At 30.4% G+C, this 18,698-nt stretch overlaps 1 protein-coding gene across 9 annotated transcripts; it reads right to left on the bottom strand.

The window, feature by feature from the left end:
* Positions 1–10,653: 10,653 nt before the first annotated feature.
* Positions 10,654–18,441, bottom strand: LOC118054816 (uncharacterized). 9 transcript variants are annotated; one of them, XR_012171239.1, is made up of 9 exons: positions 18,359–18,441; positions 17,022–17,290; positions 16,522–16,667; positions 15,755–15,854; positions 14,688–15,221; positions 13,867–14,204; positions 13,135–13,279; positions 12,874–12,983; positions 10,654–12,294 (listed from the first exon to the last, which is right to left on the bottom strand). XR_012171239.1 is itself a non-coding variant. In XM_035066543.2 (9 exons), exons 2-8 carry the CDS (start codon positions 17,194–17,196, stop codon positions 12,886–12,888), a joined length of 1,467 nt encoding a protein of 488 aa, XP_034922434.1. In that variant the 5' UTR covers positions 17,197–17,290; positions 18,359–18,441; the 3' UTR covers positions 10,654–12,294; positions 12,874–12,885. The 9 variants fall into 9 exon arrangements, 7 of the variants coding, with proteins under 7 accessions (XP_034922434.1, XP_034922435.1, XP_073268689.1 ...); XM_035066543.2 differs by having other exon boundaries at positions 12,874–12,914; XM_035066544.2 differs by having other exon boundaries at positions 10,654–10,853; positions 12,874–12,914.
* Positions 18,442–18,698: the final 257 nt, after the last annotated feature.

The raw sequence follows: 18,698 nt of genomic DNA, 5'->3' as shown, positions 1-18,698 counted from the left end.
TTATTTTCCAGTTTATTTTTCATAACACAACCAAACACTGGAAAACGTTTTCCAGTTCATTTCATAACACTACCAAACATCGGAAAATACTTTCCTGGAATTCACTTTTCAGGAATTCACTTTCCAAAAAGAAACAACTTTCCTACAAACAAACGGAGCCTTAATAGCACTTCTCTTGTTAAATAACATATATTAACATGAAAATTTAGGTTATTTTATTAACAAAATCTCATTAACTAATTGTTTTCTCTCTCCTTTATCATTTTCTAGCTACCCCCACTTAGAAATATAAAAAGAATAAAGTTTTGAATTAAAACATAATTTTTTTTTAAAAAAAAAGATAACAAATTAAAGTAGAAAAATTTCATTGAGCAAGATTTTTTAAAAGATGCTAAATAAACTGTAACACCTCGTATTATAACAAATTAATAGAAATTATTCTCTATGTTACATGATATATTTATTATCATTTTCATAATTTTTTTTTCAATACCGAATCTTCATTATTCATCAAGACTTCATTACTTCGATTATATGTTTTTATTTTATTTATTTTATTTTTTTATGGGGGTGCACATAAACAGTATAAAAAATCTTGTATATTTTCCGGTTTGATCCCTATATTTTCATTTTTTTTGCAAGCAATGAAATCGGTGGCTTAGAGGGCCACTGGATTGACTGGTCACTCAAGGTCGGGCTTATAACACTAGCTTCAATATTATTATCTCTTTACTGTTAGATAGTCTTTTTTTTTTAAAAAAAAATTTGGTTGTTAAGGTTTTTCAATTTATAGGTTTTAAGTGTTTTTGTCGATATTACAAATAATAATAATAATAAACCCATTTTTATTATGGATTTGTCTTAAAACACGGTGGATAGTACCGTTCATTTTATTGTGCTTTTTTTCAAACCTTAAACTTTATTTCTTTGTAATTTATCCTTGTACTTGATGCTTGCATTGATTTATTTGTTATAATTCACTTCTATTTGCTTTGTATTGCATATATGAGGTTTTTGGATTTTTCTTTCTGAATTAAATATTAATTATATGAAAAAGAATTTTAATTTATTGATTGAAAAAAAAATTAAAAGAACAACGATCAAAATTTTAAAAAAAAAAACTAGGCATTTCATTTTTTATTGCTCAAGATGTGCAAAAATTAACATTTGCAAACCTAGAGTTCAAATTTTTACATATTCCATCTTATTGTTTGAGAATTTTATGTTTAGATCTTAAAGTTAATTTTATTTGCATTTTAATCCCTATTTGTTGAGGGATGAGAAACAAAGTTGTTAAAAAAAAGAGTGGAGAAAAAAAAAGTTCAGTCGCCACATTTTAATAACTAAAATGGTCAATTTTATGTTAATGAGTATTTTTTAAGTAGTGAAGTTTCTTGAAGATGATTTGAAATGTTCATTTTACTAGAAAATAATAAACTCAAGTTAGGAAAGGTTTTCTTGAATCTCTTTTTTTTTTAACCAGTTTATAGTGCTGTAAGGCTAAAAATTATTTACTTGGATTGCTGGATTGTTTTAGATGTTTTTAAGTGAAAAAAAAAATTTGAATTTTTTTTTTTCTTTAAAAACCTAAAACTCAACTTTTGATAGTTGAAATTTAAATTATATTATGAAACGTTATTTATCTAGGTGGATGACATGTCATCTTTTTTTATTTTAAAAAAATAGCCAAACGAACGGGCCTAACATTATGGTCTTTTTTATATCTAATTTAATTATAAATTTATATTTTTTTATAATAATATTAAAAATTAATTTTTGAAATATTATATATGAATCCAATATGCAAAATTTTAAAAAAAAAAATATACTCATGAATATTAATTGAGAATTTTATTTTTATTTTTTTATCATAAATTTTTTACATAATTTTTTCAAATTAAATAATCTTTTTTTTATTGTCTATAAATTATTGAGTTATGAATTTTTCTATTTTTTATTGAACCTCACTTTTCATTTCATGATTTAAAAAGAAATGATTCTCATAAAAAAAAAACCAAAAATTACACATTTGTCACCACTACAGTATTTGCTATAGTAAAAAAAGATAGAAAAAAAAAATCAATTGTGCCATTTCTATAGTAAAATACCATTAAAAAATTCTTGAGAATTACATGTTTGTCACTGCTATAGTAAAAACAAATTGAAAAAAATTTCAATTGTCATTTCTACATTAACAAATTCATTTTAGTATATGTATAATGATATCATGCCTTAGCGTTGCATTGAGGTTTTTTTTTTTTTTTTTTGGTTATTTCACCCCTTTTTTTATTAATGTTTTTTTTTCTTTGCAAAATTTGTTATATTAATTGTTTTTTTTATCTGATTTTATTCTTCAATATTTAATTGGTTTAAATTTAAACTATTTAATTAAGTTCGTGTTTAGAATTTCACGAGTTACAAGTTTTGAAAATTAACTCAACTTTACGGGTTCGCTCGAGATTGCTTTGTTTTATTTATCATTTTTTTTTTAAACTAATGTGTGTTTAGTTTCATCTTTCAGCATTTATTTAATTAGAGGTGGGGCTTTATTTATTTTTTTCAACTTTCTGCATCCTGTTTTTATTTAATTGGGTTATCTCGGGTCTTTTTATTTATTGTTCTTTATTATATTTATTTTTTAAAATAAATTTTAATCTTGAAATAAATAAAATTGATTGATTTAATATAGGTGGATGGTCATTTTTTTTCTTTCTTTTTTGAGGCATTGCTCTGGCCATCTATATAGCTTCTTTTGATGTTGTTATGCAACCTTTTGCAGCAATATATAAACGATCTCAACAAGCTTTTCTGATGGTGGGCAATATCTACTTTGAAATGAAAGTGAGTCTCCAATAATCTTTATTTTTTTTATAGGTATGATATCTACAGTTTATTTTTTTCAGTTAATTATTACTAAATATTTTTTATATGGTTTGTTTGCTATCATTGCCTATAATTTAAATTAAATAATTATATTAGTTGATTTTATTAAATCTATTCAAGTTAATACTCAAGCATCAGATTTTTTTTTGTTTCTTTAAAAGTACTATCATTAACTAAGTATCTTTGTTGTATGATAAAAAAAAAAAAATGATCTGCCTGCGGTCACCGATCCGGTCATAATCTAAAACACAAAGAAAGAGTGTAATTATTCTTGATTGTTGTTGTTGTTTTCGCTGTTATTAGTACCTCTAACAGCTAACCTCAAATTCAAATCAAGGAACCAAAGTTTGCTTTGGAACAATCTTAACAGGCACTACAGATCATATGGCGGCGGCGGCGATGGAGCAGTGGAATCGACAGCTTTATCACAATTACCATCAAGAATTTGGCTCTCTTCAATTAATCATCCATGAAGCTTACAATAAATGGCATTAAAATTCCAGTAGTTGGTATGAACTGATACGGTTCTTCCCTTAATAATGTTGTAGTTTGATCTCAAGTCTTCGGAAGATTTTGAGCCCATGTTGTGATAATAGCTGTATTTTAAAATATTTTTAAAATTGTTATTAACAATGTTTATTATTAACAATGATAGAAAGTTATTAACATTGTTTACCAATCCTTTCACAGGAAAAAACTTTAATTTCTTATGGACACCATTAATTACCATCTAAAAACTAAAATAAATGATGTTTTCATTATTCATATTTATTTTAAATTATATTTTTAATTTTCTAATGTCATCCTTTAAAGTTTAGTTTATTGAAAATTGGACTTCATAATTTATTGTGGTTTACTTTCTACGGGTTATCTCAATCTCATAGCCCATGTTCCGGGTTTGATCAGTATACTCGATTTTTTTTATAATTGGCTTTCCTTTTAATTTTATCATTTAACATTGAGTTTATTAAAAATTAGGTTTTTTTTTGTTTGCTTTATATAAAGTTATCCTAGTATCGTGACTCGGGTCATGATTTTTGTGGGTTATCCTAGTCTCATGACTCGGGCTGCTAGTTTGACAAGTTAACTCGGGTTCATGGGTTTGACAAGTTGACTTGGGTGGTGTTTTGTGTTTTTTTTTTTTCAATTTCATCCTTCAACATTAGTTTGATTGAGAATTAGGATCATATATTTTTTTTTATATTTACTTTCTATAGGGTTACCCTGGTCTTATGACCTGGTTTATGGGTTTGGCAAATTAACTCGAGTATTTTTTTTTATTTTTTCTAATTAATTTTTTTTTCAATTTCATCCTTCAGCACTGGATTGATTAGGGATTGAGATTTATAATTTGTTTCTGATTGCTTTATATGAGTTCTCGTGGTCTCATGACCCATACCGTGGATTTGGCTGGTTAAGATGTATTAATTTAGATTGATCTAATATGTTGCTGTATTAATATTTTTTTTTAAAACATCGTCTTTAATTTTTTTTAGTCAAATCACGTTTTTATTGATAGTCTGGGTTGTCTTGGGACCCACCAAGTTAATCAGATCATATTAGGCATAATTATCAAACCCGACCTATGAGATGACCCAACCAAAGGGTTGGGTCGCGGGTTACACATGTCAACAAGGAAAAAATAAAAATAAAATATTTTAAATTTTAATATTTCATATGAAAAATATTAAGAAATAATTCATATAAATATAAACTATATATGATGTAAATAATGAAGTTTAAAAGAATATATAAAAAAGTTTTTTATCCCACATTGAAAAAACATAATTTTTTTTCTCGTAAACATGAAGTACATATATTAAAAGGCTTCAAATCTCATATTGAAAAAATAAATTTTTTCTTGGAAATATAGAATATATAGACTAAAAAGTTTCAAATCCACATTGAAAAAATAAAATATTCTTCTAGTATTTATATAGTAAACTTTGAAAAGTGTTAATAATCAACTAAAAAAAAAATGAAAAAAGAGAGGTCTAAGAGAAAAAACAACATTTGCAAAAAAAAAAAAAAAAAGGTCTCGTCCGAATTCGCCCGGGTCACGAGTCGACCGGGTTTTGCTGGGTTTTTACATTGGTTGGTCTTTTGCCTTACCCGGACCGGTCCAGTCACCGGGTGTACTTGTCAGGTCGGTCCGGATTTAATAACTATGATATTAAATCAACCCCCACATGATTTAAATTTTTTTTTCTACTAGAAAAACATTAATAATGCCTAAACACTTTTTTTATATTAAAAAAACTGATTTCCGACATTGTATAGGCCAACAATCTAGCATAAGCATGTGTGTGTGTGTTTGGCTTTTTTAATTGTTCAACCTCTCATGATTTACTGTGAATTATAATAGTTATATTTTTTTTAAAAAAATCAATTTGATCTTCGAATTTCTTTTGTATAATTAAGCTCAAATTGGAGTTCAATTCCATGTTCTTTTAGGGGTGAGGGTTCAATTGAAAGAAAAAGGAGATTAAGTGAAAAACATGTATAACATAGGTGGCGACTTTGTATTTTGTTTTAAAAGTTCATTTTAGCCTCCCATCTTTTTAAGTTATTAGGTAATTGTTCCTTATAGTTTTTTAGACATTACATTATGGTACCATACTTCATTTTCCTTTTTTTAGTTCTTTTTCAGTGGAGGGAAAGAGGGGGTTACCAGATTGCAGCTTAAAGAGTGAATTTTCGTTGGTAACGATTTCAACCACTAAAATACTTGATTTTTATGTCAAATATTTTCACATGATTAGAGAAGTTGAGATTAAGTGTTTTCTTACCTTTAGAAAAACTAAAAAAAATATCTATGCTCCGAAATTTTTTTTGTTTTAAGTTGATTATGGGTTTTGGGATGGTTTTTTTTGTGTGTTTTGAGGTCATTGATTGGCTAATTAAGGTTTCAAAGGTGTTTTCTAAGTATTTTTGGTCAAAATAGATTGAAAAAACAAGAGTCTCATTTTTCTGAAGACCATAATAATCGGATATTAGTAATTATAGACGAGGTGTTGTCTATTTTTTTGGTGAAGAATGGACAGACAACGTGTTGTCCACCTTATTAACTTAAAAAAACAAAAATTAAAGGCATGTACACGGGCCCTTTCTTTATAAGTTAGGTGCTAGGTTTGGCCCACCAAGCCCACAGTGGTTGGCCTCATTCTTTATTATTATTATTATTATTATTATTATTATTATTATTATTATTATTATTTTATTTTTAAAAAATTACTACTTTTTTATATGTATTTTTCAAAATAATTTTTGCATTTATGTTTTGATTAATACCTCTTCTCCATGATTTGTCTGACTTATCTAGCCTTTTTGAAATAATAATTATTTTATAATTATATTGAGTGTGTGTAATGTTTTTTATGAGGTTGATGTGATTCATCTATAATGTTTTTCCTTTTATTTTATTCAATAAATTTTATGTGTATGTTGATTTTTGTTACGGATTGATTTTCATAAATATATTCATTAAACATAACCAGGTAAATGACTTGTATTGTAATATTAAATATTTTGATCTATATATGTTGCTTAATTTTTTCAATTATGTTTTTATTTATCGTTGATGGATTTTTTTTTGCAAAATAATTTGTAATTTATGTAATTAGATATGTTCATAAGTTTTTGTATTTATATTTATGATTTTTTTATATTAAACAACATGTGAAAAAAATTCTGCATGTTTAACTTTTTTTTTTTTTAATCATATACTAGTGTTTTCAATTTGATCCTTATTTTTTATATTTTTTTCTTGATCTTTTTATAAAAGTTTTATGGTTTTTAATTTCACCCTTCAATCCAAGTTGATTGTGTACTTTTTTTTGTCCTTATTCTTTTGATTTTTTTTTTCTTTTTTTATTGTTTTTATTCTTTCAATTTAACTCTAAAATTAAAAATTTGTTATTGCCATTTGATTTATTTTTTTCTTATGATTTTAATAGTAGTTCTTTTAATTGTTATTTTTTAAAATTTTTTATCTTTTTTTTTCCCGACTCATCCTCCAATGTTTCTTTTTTTAGAAATTGAGTTTCATAATTGTTTTTTCATGTGTAGTGCTTCTAGTATGATGATCAAGGTGAAGAATTTAAAAAATTAACTAAGATTGATATCTTTTTTTTTCTTTTTTTTTAATATCATCGTTCGGCATTGTTTTACACACACATCTTGTTTGTTATCATTTTTCTTTTTTACATATGATTTAATAAAATCAATTTATATAGTTAATTTGAACTATAATCTAAATAATTGAATTTTTTTTAAAAAAAAATTATGTTTGCAACTCTTAAATATTTTACTAAAAAAAATAGTGTACATGTAACAAAGCACAGGCACCAGTATATATATATATTAAAGAACTCTAAAACGCGTGGGATTTTCACTATAGCAGCTTTTTTTTTTTTTTTTTCTGTAGCAGTTTTTTTTTTTCGCTTTTGTTTCTTCTTTTTTCTTTTACATGTTCCCCCCCCTTTTTTTTTATACCCAAAATTGACTTCTTCTTCTTCTTCTTCTTTTTTTTTTTTTTTTTTAAATTTTTTTTCAAAATTATCTTTACTAATTTTTTTAAATATTGAACTGGTTAAAAATTTTAACTATATAGCTTTTTTCTTTAAAACATTGTGGTTGCTATAATATTCTCTCATACATTGTTTTTTTTTTATGATTTATTTATTTTTTTTTATCAAAATGGTCTCTTCGTAGATTTTATTTTTTTTATATTAAGTTGGTTGAGAATTTAGCTTTGTAGTTTTTTTTTTTTTTAAAAAAAAAAACAATATGGATTGCTACATTGTTTCCCCTACATAGTTTTTGTTTTGCTGCAGTGCTTCCCCACATATTTTTTTAAAAAATTATCTTTATCGAATTTAATTTTTCAATATTGAGCTAACTGATAATCTAGCTTTAGCTTTCCCCACATTTTTTTTTATATGTTTTTCTTTTTTTTCAAAATTATCATTTTTTATATTTTTTTTTCAGAATTATTTTTGTTGATTTTATTTTTTTTACTATTGAGCTGGTTGAAATTATAGTTTTTTTTGTTTATTTTTTTAAAACACTGTAGCTTTCCCCATGTGTTTTTTTTTTCGCTTTTGTTTCCTTTTTTTACATTTTTTTTCCTTTATTTTACCCAAAATTGACTTCTTTTTTTTTTTTTAAAAAAAAAAAAAATAGTCTTTGTCGGTTTATTTTTATATTGATCTGGTTGAGTACTTAGCTTTGTAGCTTTTTTTTTTTTAAAAAAAAAAAAAAAAACACTATGGATTACTACAATATTATATTTTTTTTCTTTTTAATTTTTTTAATGAATTTTTTTTGTTTGATTTAGTTTGTTAATGTTAAATTTTTATTTATTTAGTTATTAGATTTTCATGATACGGATCTCGGGTTTGATGGGTTAACCTGATTTGACGAGTTATTTTTTTTCATTTAGTTTAGTTTGTTAAAGTTAATTTTCTTTCTATTTAATTATCAAACTTTCATACTTTCATGATACGTATCCTGGGCTTGACGGGTTAACTTGGTTTGATGGGTTAACCTAGTTAATTCTGGGTAAACCTGTCATTTTTTTTCTGTTTAATTATCAAACTTTTATGACGTGAATCACAGGTTTTACGGGATAACCTGGTTTAAAGGGTTAAACCAGTTAATTCATTTTTTTTTCCTTTTTCTTCATTAGTTTTTTTCCTCCCTGTTGATTTTTTTTCTTTGTTTTTTTTAATTAATCTATTTAATTATCATACTTTTATGACACGACCTTATAGTCAGACCCACATCCAATATTTTTGGGTCCAGTGTTGCAGTCAGGCTCACTTAAACTTGGGTCATGCAAGTTTAATTTTATTTTTAATATCATAAATATTACTTTTAGATCAGACGTTGGAACCAAATTCAAGATTCTTGGTATAACTTTACAGAAAAATCTAAAATTTTTAAATTTTTATTTTTTAAAATATTTTTAATATAAAAAATATGATTTCGTAGCATTGCACGGGTCATGCATCTATCTAGTATATATGATTATTCGAGGAAAGGGAAAATTTGACGTTACCTGGAGTACGAGTTTTGGTAAAGTTTATGGTACTGCTACCAACTCGCCACGTGTGTTTGTGTGGGATTAAAGGAAAGGCATGGTTCTAACCTTTTCCTTTTCTTTTCAGATAAAGAGTCCCACCCAAGGAATTTTACATAAGAAAATTGAACACGTGAAGGAATAGAGGGAGTGTTTACAGTATTGTTCGGTTAAGTTTTAATTTAAAAATTCAACCGAATTAAAAAATAGTATTCCTTGTTAATATAATCTGGACCAAATTGACAACCAATTTAAACAGAGCTAGTTTTGTACAATTTAAATCGGTTTTTCAGTATTAAAAACCATAAAAATCAAAAACCAATTAAATAAGTTTATTTTTACTATTGTGGTTGTGCCAAAGGCTTCTAATTCCATTTCTCACATAGCTTGTTTATAAGAACTTGAATTATTATCTCTAACATGAGATGACACCTTTACTTTTAGGATGAACGGAAATGGAGAGAAAGACTTGGATTTGTAAATGTTCATGAGCCATTATAACCACCATTGTCAGTGGCTGATGATAAGAGTGAAGTGAAGCTTGTGAAAGGCACTGTTATATGAGAGACCACATAGTAATTGTAATAGAAGGTAGGCGTGAGGTGATGTGGAAGAGTATAGAGAAGAAGGGGATGGCTGTAAAGGGATAGAATGAATTAGGATTAAAGATACTCCTTTTTATATATATTTTTTAAGTAATTCAAATCAAATTAAATCGATTCAATTTAATTTGATCCGGTTCAATTAATTTAAACTTTTTAAAATCAAAACCAAACTGAATAATTATTTTTAATTTTAATTTAATTTATTCAGTTTTTCTATATGTTTATTCTTTTCTTAGTTTTTTCAGGTTATCAATTTTTTTAAACACCTTTGGTTAATTAGATATTGAAATAGTAGTTGTTTTTTAAGGTATTTTTTATTTAAAAATATATTATAATAATTTTTTTTTAAATTAACTTCTAACATTCACATATTAAAAAAATCAAAAACCATAAAAATAATAATAATAATAATAAAAACACATTTAAATTTTTTAAAAAATACTCGGCCTTAATAGGGAGGTTCCTATGGCAGGGTCACAAGAGATATACGGGTATTCTAACTTTTGAAGGACCCCAACTAGGCGAAAAAACAAAAAACTAGGCTAACCTTGTTAGAAGCTGAGACACTGCCGTGTAGTCAATTGCATATGCATCTCATATGCAAGAACTGGCAAGCTGATTTCAAGTGCTCTCTGCTAAAGCAATTGTTCTTAGCATTGCCAACAGTAGTTAAGTTCACAAATCCCCTTGAAGGGGAAGTGCACGACGTTTCTTACCATCTTGGAACAAGCATCAAGGATTTTGATGGCTGCAAAGCCCTCCAGGAAAAAACTTGTAGTAAAAAGAAACTGCAAACGTCTTATTCAACGAACTGTAAAACTGATTTGGCACAACGAAAACAAGTGGGTAAAGAGTACATTCCACTTGAACAGATTAAATGGTGACCTCAGGATTCAAATTCAAACAGTGAGACTCAGAAAGGAAGTGAAACTGAACACACGTTAGTACATTTTCTGCCCTTCCACAAATATCAGAGAAATAACTATTGGTACAGCAGCATTACACCAATTGGATGCTCTTTACTTGTTTACACAAGGATCAGTCATTGGTTTAAGAACAGACAAATCTGACCAGGCATTGTAAGGATACAAACCAGGGGGAAAAAAAATCTTATACAAGATTATACAACACATTCTGATCTTAACATTGCTTAGTAAATTCATAGTCACAGTCCATTCTGTAACAAATTTCGGTATCTACAAAGTGACGGGAAAAAATAGCAAAATAACCCGACGTACCTATACTTTCCATTAGCAGATAATCTAGTATGTTCCTCAAATGACCTGCAGATAAGGTATGCAAAATTACAAGAGAGAAAAGATCTTATGATTCAGCAGATGTTACTATGACAGGCACTGAGGTACTTTTTGGATGGCAGACATGTCGTCACCGTTTTCTTCCCACAACCATGGATGAAGGAGCATTTCAAACCCATTTTCTTTTAGCAATCTGCTAAATGCCCTTCAAAAGGACCTCACCCTAATCAGATCTGGATGTATCTACATAATCCACCCTTGCATGTCATATTTCAGACTCAAATGCATAGCACTAACTCCAGATCCATTTACTCTCATGGTCTCGGGATCTCAAAATGCAAACTCGGGGGATTCTTACTAAAAAGGCATGCAAGTGAATTGAATACCCACAGATAATATCAGTTCCTCCGAATTTAATGAATCCAGAATTAGACACACTTACAGAAGTGCTCAATCACACTTTTTCTAGCTATTATCATCTCTCGAGGAAATTGTACAGAAAGGATCTTGTGAGAAAGCAAGATACATATTATCAAAGAAAGAAATATCATTATCAAGGAAGCACTGTTATGTTTTTCAATTAAGCAATATGTAAACATTGAGGAGAAACATTTAATAAGTCACTTTTATGGTTGATGGTGTAAATACTTGCAAACAGCCTGCCCACAATCATCCTGTCTTAGCAACTACCCCCTCTCGAACCACACACTAACTTCAGATAGGGCACATCAAGGGTTAGAGGAAAGAGAGTAAGCCCAATCATCAAGACCTAATTGAATGGGTAAATGATCCAACGACATGAAGTACAAACAAATTTAACAGAACAATAACTGGTAAGAAAAATTGGAAAATTAAATCTGCACATAGAAAAATCCATAACATGGATGAAATTGAATGATATAAATTGTAAAACACTTTGATCAGTTTAATAAACAAGCTAGGTTCAATTGCTCTATAATTCCTTAACTCAAAAAGGAAAAAAGAAAAAGAAAGCCTTCTCAGCAGAACTGCCTCCATAAAATTGGAGATCCATAAAGTGAGATAGTGAAGGTCATCCATAATGTTCTCTAAAAATATTTTCTTAAATGAGAACTTTTGAGTTCAGCAATATTTAGACTAGCATGCAAGCAGCCAATGATTCACTGATGTAGTCCACAAATTCTAAGGATACCCCTATATAAGTGATGACATCAACCGAGAGAAAAACAATTATTATTGTAAGAGCCGACACAAATTCAAGCATCATAATTTTAATATAAATACCAGTCACCACAGTGAGAAGAATTTAGTGAGGAAATTAAAGAGCATCATATGCATAGTTTCTAAATTGTGAAAGACTTGATTCTATCCTTATGTTTATTGAGTCACTATAGAGTTCTCAATCATGATTTTTTTAAAAAAAATCTCTTTCAGTCTCTCATTCAACTTTTTTAAGTGCTTCCATGTATGCACTACTTAGACTTCCCACCTACATGGAAAATCACAAAAAGTTTTTTCAATCAGATTTAGCACAATTGAGAAAAATAAAACAACAATGTTGAAAGACTATCGAAGTTCAATTTTTTTTCTTTCCATGGCATTCAATAATAATTGATGTCCATACATGGCATTAAAAAAAAAAAAAAAAAACCATTCCCCGCTTATCAACCATTATTCATCCTTGAACAGCTGTTTTAAGATATGCGAGTTAAACCACAGTCAAACTATGATCTCAAAGGATAAATAACTATGCTTGATGAATGAATTATGAAGCCTCAAAACAATGTTTCAGGAATATAGAGGCATGTAGAAAGGAATAAGCCTAGAAGTTTAAGGTCCAAAGTTCTTATTTCATACTGCTAGCCTAGATAGAATTTCAATATTTTCATACCGAGGATGAACTGACACCAAGTATAGTAGAACATGTAGATGAGCACCAATTAAGATAGCAAACAAGAGTTTTGCAAAATTATATTTCACAAGATAAAATTCACGTGCACACCCTTATGAATTTGATTGCAATTTCAACTGTACAGTAAAATGAAACAGAGACATGCACTACAACTACCTTTTGGGAAAATTAGATAGAGCACCCTGTGAAGTTGTCAGCTGCGAGGAGAAAAGAAAGGGTCCAAACACTGAGAGCTGACCCGAGGACGAGACAAATGCTAGTTTATTCTATAGTATAGTTAAATATATCAGATACTCAGAAAAAAAGAGAATGTGCATTCTAAATCAGAGGCCAAATTTCACATAAAAGATAAACTGAATGAGGAAGGAGCTATATTCAAGCTAGTAAGGAAAAAGAAGCTCTTTTATTCCTTGTTACCGAATCTCTTTGCAATGATGGGCCGGACATCATCAGCATCGACCAGTGTCTCTAAGAAGGGTAGTAATGAAATTAGCGCGCAATCTGATGAATCACTAAACCAGCTCTTAATAGGAATCCCATTATTTACTTGCAACCTGAAAACCTGAAATCACCAAAAGAACAACAGTTAAACAATCAGGAGTAAATTCAATAAGAAGATTTTTCTTCGTTCCTGCCATTTTGACACCCGGAATCCTTCTCTGTAGGAGGAGGCAACTACACTACATTTCCCATCTCACTAGCCTTAATAAAAAAAGGATGGACCTCGTGTTCCATCACTTTTCACTTTTGAGGTTATGACTTCTACTGCCCTCTCCATGCTAGAGCCCAGACCTAAGATAAGAACTTTGGTGTGTTCTACTTCTACAGTTAACCTACAAGTATTGCTGAGATAATAATTTTTATGTGAGCATAAAAGGCAAAGCAAGACCCCAAAAATTTGAAACATAAAAACCCCGGGTCTTATTGTTGAAGATCAGACAGAGTACAAGTACATTTAACAATAATTTGATATCCCAACTAAAATTATCACACAACACAAACCCATTTACCTAGATGGAAATCATAAGCAAGTATGATAACTTCTCACAGCTCGTACAGCAAGAAAATTGGACAAATGAAAGATGGGGAAGGAAGGGAAGGGGAATAGCAAAGTGCAAAACCATCGATGCAAAATAGCTAGGTAAATACCTGTGGAGAATTATCAATGATGGCAACTTTGGCAAGATCAACACCTAAAACTGTCAAATCTTTTGTGTAACTTCCATCTGAAAAAATGCACGATTCACGATAAATCCGCCGAGATATAAGCTTTCTATCAGGATCCAGCATGTCCAAAAGCTGTGCTGCATAGATGCTCTGGCTAGCTGTGAAGATAACAACTTCAAACATCTCTGCTACTCTCTCCAAGAAAGTGTGGACGTGAGGCCTCTGTTTTACATACACTGTGTGCTCTTTCATATTGAAAAACACAGTAAAGGTGAAGTCCGCATCATCGCAATGTTCCAATGTTGAGTGGACAAGTGTTTCTGATAACAGAAAAGCCATCTGTGACTCAACCTTCGTATTATACTTGGGACACAATTCTTCAATTAAATTAATTATAGAGAAAATGATGCTGATATAGCACGATTATGACCAAAAAGTTTATGAGAGAATTTATGAGAATTTCAAACCAACCAGCCTATCAATATCTTCTTTTCAATGGTGGCCATTCAAAATAGTGTTTAGACTTTGGATAATGCAAAAGCACAGGTAAGAGAGTCGGGCTCAGACTCAACAAAACCAATTGGTAAAATTTACATATATTAGAAACACATAAAGCACCGTATTTGGACCCAATGACCTACCCACTAACTTATCTCAGTTGTTATAATTCAAATAGTGTTGTCAGAAGGCAGCAGTATCAGTAGAAGAGTCGAAGAATCAAACTCAAAAATATGAAAGGACAAGGAATATTGCATGGACTGGCAACATGTAAAACAAAGACATAAATAACATAATTTTTTTACCATCCAAATCAAGCACCAGGGTTATGGACTTTCTTCTGCAAGGCTCCTTCGGGCTGATAGAGGGCCGGAAATTTGAAACCACATCAGATAATTCCGGCAAATTTCTGATAAAGAACTGAGGATCAAAGTCTTCTGCTTGGTCTGAGTCAGTGATTAGATCAGATTCCTGGTCACAAGATCTTATCTGATTCATTGCTAGATACAAACCACTGTTATCTGAATCTATCATGGCTTCTTCACTTGATTTCATATCATTGGAGTAGCTCGCTTTGGCAGTATCCTTGAGAAAAGGTAGTATCATGCACTCCTCAGCCCCATCAAACAACATACTTGGCTCAGCGCACTTGTAATCAAGAAAAGGATTCACATCCGTGAAATCATTGACAACAGCACTCTCATCAAATGGTAAGCTAGCACTAATCATGTCAGAAATAAAGAAATCCGATATGTTGCAAGTTTGATAATCACATGAACTTCTATTATAATCACTGTCATCAGGACCCAAACCTGGCACGTAAAGATCGCTGTTATTCCCTACAATAGAATTCAGAGAAAGTTTATCACACTGGATATCGTCATAGAAAAATCACAAAGAAGGAGTAGCTCCAATACAAAACTCTTTGGAGATCTCCATTAAAATTCTAGCTTTACCATGACATCAAGTAATAATCAGTGTTGATTTTATGTTAGATCCTAGCAAAGCTAGATACCACGGCAAAAAATGAAACTGTTACAGATGTCCAATGTAATTCTTGCTTCTACCATCCAGCAAATGCTTTGAAGGTCCTGTACATGTCCTCAATATCCTTGTTTTCAACTCACCAACACTCTTTGACACAAATATTACAATACCCCGTAAAACAGTAGATTGTCTCATTACAATAGCATAAACAAGAGACAAACCAAAAATCATTCATTTGTATATGATTGGCTGTCATGCAGGCAACTAAACAGGAAAAATGTAGTGCAGGTATTGTAGGAACATGACTTTCTTCCATTTCTTTAGCGATGAAGGCATATTGATGACTAGTTTTTTGTGCATTTAGATGCAGAAGTATGAGCTCTACCTGCACCATCATCGATATTTGGCACACTGAGGACTTCAATGGGCTCCAGAACAGGAGAAAAAATTGTCTCCAAGTTTGATGCAAAGTTATAACTAGATTCCTGCATTAAATTAACTATCATGAGAAACCATCCAAAAGAAACTAACTAAAACACAGTGATTATACTACGTAAAGCATTTCAAGAAGCAGATTAAGGGCAACATGAGTACATTGAAATCCATCCAAAATAGTTCAATTTTAAGCATCTGTAACTTCCTAGGCAGTATTAGGTTCAAGAGTCTCCTTAGTCACTAAAGCACTACGAATTTCCTAGGGCTTCCCCACTCTATGGACCTAGGACAAAAAACCTCTGCACTAAAGCAGTTTCAAGCATCACTTGATGGCTTAGCAGTAAGGATTGTTCTTCAGTGTTGGTAACCTACAGTAACAAGAGATGACAAGTGCAGCCAAGAATTACTACATTGTCATGAATTTATTCTGTAATGGACTGTAGGAAAAGATGTCCATATCAGTTCTTTTATTCTATATTTCAGTATTGGTAAAGTCTCCATGCCCCAAAAAGGGAACATCAAATAAGACACCAGAGATAGTATTCAACCTTGACAGGATTATAAAAAGCAGAAATCCACACGAAAGTTTTGGAAAGTAAATCAACAAAGCAAGGTTCTGTTGACACCGTGACAAATGTGTTGCGAGCACATCCAGTAATTAGAGTCCAAATATTGAAGAAAGACAAGCAAAACACTAGTATCTACATACAAACTTACAATATCCCCAGTTGTGCCAGAATCTACAGAGATTGGTAGCTGCTTCAGAAACTGAGAATTACCATCACGGGGCCAGTCTTGCAGATCAACGGCTTTGTTATTTTTAATGTCCCCCTCCTGTGTGTGTATTTCCATACTCGAAGCAACTAGCAGGAATTGTTAGAAGTCCGGTTAATAAAGAAAAATCTCTACAAAACCTAACTGCTCATAATGCAACAAATCTGGCAATTGAACTGCTTGTAATGCAACAACATGGAGTCATGATAACAGTAAGAGCAGGAAATATTGCAAGTGTCATTTTTTCAGGTGCATAAAGGAACATAAAACAGATGAACACTACATGACAAATATAACGACTACAATGACAAACATTCAGAAAACTTCACAGTTCTTCAAAAATTAAAAATGCTTCACTGAGAAACAAAACACTGAGAAATCTTTCACAACCATCTGCAAGAGTAGTTAACATAAGTGTAACTCAAGTGGGATTAGTTGCTTACCATAGCCATCCTGACATTTCTGAACATACTTGTCGAACTCTACATGTTGTTGAGAAACTGAGACATGGGAGTACGATTTTTTGGATATTACATTTGACTTTTGACACACACTAAGACAATTTGTTTCTCTTATAGAACTCATGTTTAGGTTGGTCTTCATTTTGAATGATGGCATTTGATCTATTTTTTTATATGTGCCACAAGCTCGTCTTGAAAAAATCAGTGAGGAATAAAACCCCTTTAGACAATCAAAGCACCCGCTGAGACTCCTGCAAAAGAAATAAGGAAGATATTAGTATAGACAGGGATTTGGAGAAGCAACGAGAAAAGGATAGATTATCATAAAAAAGAAATAATGCAAGATAACTTTGTTGTGTCATGGGTGTGTGGGGGCAAGTGTGATAAGACAATAAAGGAGACAGAACTAAACACCGAATTTACACCAAATTTTTGTTTTTTTTATTGCCAATTAAACACCAAGCCCGGCAAAACTTTCCCGAAGCTAACTCAAACTGCTGCCACTAACTAGCCGTAAAAGGAATAGCTCCAAGCACAATAAAAGCAACTTGTAGATCGGTAAGTTTCAAAATTGCAGAATATGAGCTAACAGTACTAAAAAGAGGCAGGTCCAGGACCAGCAGTGCTAAACGGAATCCCTGTCAAGTGTAGTGATTTAAGGTCGCAACTTCCATACTTTTCAATAACAACCATTGATGCGAGATTCTGGAAAAACCCAAGTCAACACTTCAAAAGTTGATAAGCAAATCAGAGACTTAAAAGTGAGCTGGTTAACATTGCTATTGCACAGAAAGAAAATAAAACTAGAAAAAACAGGGTTGACTGTCTTTCATGAACTTCCAGAAAAGGTAAAAAGAAAGTACACAGCACCAAAACTCATTAGAAAAACTAAACTTTGAAGCTGAAATACATCAAGGATGAATTCTTTTGGTGATTAATACTTTTATATCACAGTTAAGGCCAGAAAGAGAAAGCTTTACCTTCTTCAGTTGTAAAAGAATGAGTTTAAGGCCAGGAAGAGAAAGAGAAAGGGAGTCTATCCATATCACAAAACTCTCTCAAAGTCTATCCAATCAAAACCCGTAAAACCACATCATAATTACACAAACAAAACCAAGAAAACCCTGAAAACAACCAGCTCAAATGACAGTCATACACTTCAACTATCAAAAAACCAAAAGAAGAAGAAAAGAAACAGAGAGGAAGAGAGATCAGCAGCAAGAGAAGCAGTTCTTGAAGATAAAAATTCACCTGAGAACGTTGAAACTGAGAAAGTAAATCAATTATGGAAACATACAAAGCCAAGAAAAAAAAAATACCCGTGTGTCAAGATGCTATTAACTGAGAGAGACTTTCTCTCTCTATCTCAAGAGCTTCATTCTCTCTCTCTCTCTGCAGAAAATAAATTAAAGACTTTCTTCTCTCCTTTATATTTCTCTCCGAGTAAATTATTTTTTAGTCCCTGGAATTTAATTGAATTTCTAATTTTAGTCCTTTGACTCTTGCTTATTGTCGTTTAAGACTTTCATTAGTTTTTCTCGAGATTCCTGCAGTATATTTAATTTTTTTATAAGAAATAAAAATGTGGGTGGTTTTATATATAGTATGAGAAAACCAACGTATGGTTTAATTTATAAGATAGCTATAAACAAGAATAAA

The sequence above is a fragment of the Populus alba genome, chromosome 11 (assembly GCF_005239225.2).
Source record: "Populus alba chromosome 11, ASM523922v2, whole genome shotgun sequence".
Taxonomy (NCBI): domain Eukaryota; kingdom Viridiplantae; phylum Streptophyta; class Magnoliopsida; order Malpighiales; family Salicaceae; genus Populus; species Populus alba.
The sequence above is the reverse complement of the archived record's forward strand: the minus strand, read 5'-3'. Positions and strand labels throughout refer to the sequence as shown.

What these genes read in the sequence shown, in the direction of transcription:
- LOC118054816 (XM_035066540.2), bottom strand. Translation starts at nt 17,196, where the DNA reads ATGCCATCATTCAAAATGAAGACCAACCTAAACATGAGTTCTATAAGA. An exon ending in CTGGCACAACTGGGGATATT is followed by an intron (nt 15,855 to 16,521) that starts GTAAGTTTGTAT and finishes AATTTAATGCAG; the next exon opens with GAATCTAGTTATAACTTTGC. An exon ending in TCATTGATAATTCTCCACAG is followed by an intron (nt 13,280 to 13,866) that starts GTATTTACCTAG and finishes TGGTGATTTCAG; the next exon opens with GTTTTCAGGTTGCAAGTAAA.